Here is a 2,862-nt window from a genome sequence, read left to right on the forward strand (position 1 = left end):
GAAAAGTTAATTTTTTGCGTTTTCACAAGCTTCATCAAATCGACACATTTCTCATTGCTAGAAAAAAAAAAATTGAAGAATGGTTTTTTGGATTTAGATGGCGAAATCACAGGTTACTTTAATGTTAATAGCCAATTCTCATGTCAGAGTACCTTACGAAAAAAGGATGGATGATTATTAGTCTTGGAATATATATGGCGCGAATAAAAAGAGTCGGTTACTTTGTTCAAAAAAAGAAGAAGAAGAAGGAGATAGAAGTGCCTAAAACCATGCAACACCAAAAAATCCTTTCCCCTCGTTTTTGTCTCTCTCGATCTTTGCTCTCCTTCCGTCCACTCGCTTCTCTCTCTCTCTCTCTCTCTCTCTCTCTCTCTCTCTCTCTCTCTCTCTGTTTTTTTTTTGCTTTGTGGGTCTCTCTGCTCATTTTGCTTCCTGGGGTTTCTTTTCTTTTCTTTTCTTTGGGTTGCCAGCCTCTCTAGCACCTTTTGGCTGTGCATTTGCTTTCTTTCCTGTGTAAGTACTTTGTAAATTCTCGTGATTGTTTAGCACCTTTTTTTTGCTCTCTCTAATCTGCCACCACCTAACATTAAGGCATGATTTACATCTTACTTAATAAATCCATTAGGTGGAAATACTCATCCTCTTTTCTGTTTTACAGTATGATCTCCTGTGATGGGACCGTCAGAACCTGAAGCAAGACAGATGTTTCCAGATAACAAATCTGAACATGGGAGTGAAACTAGTAATGGTTTGAGGACGTGCCCTGCAACTACTCTCGGAGAAGATGATCATTTTACCAATAGCAGAATGTTAAACTCCCCGTCCTCCTCGTGTTCTTCTTCATCTGGAGACCGTTTTGAGTTGGATACAGATGAAATCAGCAAGTCCTATACAGATGATGTTGGGGTTCCTAAGCATGGCAAAAACACTCGATATGACCATGACAACGGCATTCCGATAAGCTACATGCCCTGGCAAGAACAACAACCCAATCATGCTCCTACAATATTGAGCTCAGACAATGGTTCCACAGCACAGTTCCCTCCAACGCAGGTGATGGAGCGACCTGCTGAATCAAACTCCTCTGCTTCTTATAGGATTCCATCTTCTGTATTTGCTAGAACTCAATCTAATGCTCAAATGGAATGGAGTGTTGCTTCCAATGGGTCATTGTTCAGTATTTATACAGGGAATATGAGCTTCACAACAGACGACCAAAACTCGGTGGGGAAATCTGGAGAGATAGGGTTTCCAAGTGATTCTACCTTGCCTAACCCGTTGGTTGATTTCTCAAGTAATCAGCATCCAATCAATAAATCAACGGACGTTGGACCAAAGAATGAAAATGTCGACGAGTACCTTGGTGTAACTGAATCAAAAGCTCCTGAAACAATGAGGGGGGTGGTAAAAGAGGATGGAGGAGATGACAATAAAGAGCGGTCTCTTGCCAAAGGATCACTTCATTCAGCTAGGCTTTCTCATCGTTCAGATGCAAGTGGAGAAAGCATCCAATCTTTTGCATTTCCAATGTAAGCCCTATTATTATGAGTTTTAGAATAAAACAATCACCAAGAAATCTGCGCATTATGCATGAATGTTTTGCTCATCTTTTGAAGCTTCAAGTCTTGTCTTTGAGGAGATTGTAGCCAAAATATTTGCATTCATGAATATGTAGGGAGTTAATTAAAAGGGTACATCAGAATTATATATGAATAGGGTAGAATATTATATAAGAAATGACGGGATTAATTATTGTGTTTATGTGAAGATTGACAGGAGATGATAAGAGTTATTCACTGTCTCAGAAGCACTATCCATCATCACGGCACCGGTCGCAGCCGCCGACTCCTAGATCAGCTCAATCGCCTCGGGCACGGCTAGAGTCACAACCGCTGTCAGAGCCAGTGACGGTGCCGAAAGCGAATATAAACGAGGCTCGGGGCAGATGGTTCTCCTGTATTCCGTGTTGCTCATTCTGTTCCTGATGGGCAGTGGTTTTCAGTTGCCTTAGGTTTGAGAAATGATGTTGCAGAATGGTAGATCCTGTTTAGCTGTTGGCATCAATCATTACAGGATGCATTGGAAGAAATCTTATTCTTGTTTTTACCTTTGCAGTTTCAGTTTTCCTTTGGTTGGAGATGTTACCTTAAAGATCTTATGTTGGGATTTCGATGAAAAGGCCTTCAATTTGTTTGCTCCTCTTGTTGTTTTTAACTGCCATGCATATTAATCATAAAATACGGCAGGGAGTTCTGGGAGATTGGTTCGAAATAAGACCGGCAAGAGACTGTTCTATCAAATCTCATGATAATCAAGAGATAGATACTATGGATGCAAAATCAATCACGTCGCTGATAACTCTACAGCCAAAGCTTTTGTATTTATTACACAACACAACACACACACTATTATGACTGAGGTTCATGACTTCACATGTGGCTTGTAGTTGTTCAGACATGTTGATCAAAGAGTGCCTCTTTTTTTCCTTTCCAAGGAAATTGAGCCCGACTAAACACGAAGGCTTGAATTCTTGTCTGATAGGAGTAGGCATTTACTTTTGCTTTGGATTCGAGATAAAATACAAGAAGTAGTATACCATTACTATAGAAAACATTTTTCCCTTAAATTTCTTTCTTTTTTTCTTTTTTGCCCTTGTAGGACCAAATTGATGGGCAATTTAAATTGATTTGTTAAGGAATGGCTAGATTCAAAGATAAAAAACCAAAATGAAGAAAACAAATTAGATTGGTGGTAATTTCAAAATCAGTGCAAAAAGGTCACCTTGACCCTCCTACTTTCCAATTGATACATTTTTGGTCCTTTGGGTTTCCTAAACTTCAGTTTTTGTATAAAACTTTATTT

General features: G+C 39.4%; 1 protein-coding gene across 2 annotated transcripts; it reads left to right on the forward strand.

The window, feature by feature from the left end:
- The first annotated feature begins 390 nt into the window (after window positions 1-390).
- On the forward strand, window positions 391-2,197 carry LOC18105739 (uncharacterized). Of its 2 annotated transcripts, none has more exons than XM_006374334.3 (3): window positions 391-513; window positions 659-1,529; window positions 1,769-2,197. In XM_006374334.3, the coding sequence occupies exons 2-3, from the start codon at window positions 673-675 to the stop codon at window positions 1,983-1,985; spliced, it is 1,074 nt and encodes a 357-aa protein (XP_006374396.1). In that variant the 5' UTR covers window positions 391-513; window positions 659-672; the 3' UTR covers window positions 1,986-2,197. The 2 variants fall into 2 exon arrangements, with proteins under 2 accessions (XP_006374396.1, XP_024441741.1); XM_024585973.2 differs by having other exon boundaries at window positions 1,806-2,197.
- The last annotated feature ends 665 nt before the right edge of the window (window positions 2,198-2,862 follow it).

This window comes from Populus trichocarpa, chromosome 15 (assembly GCF_000002775.5).
Source record: "Populus trichocarpa isolate Nisqually-1 chromosome 15, P.trichocarpa_v4.1, whole genome shotgun sequence".
NCBI lineage: Eukaryota > Viridiplantae > Streptophyta > Magnoliopsida > Malpighiales > Salicaceae > Populus > Populus trichocarpa.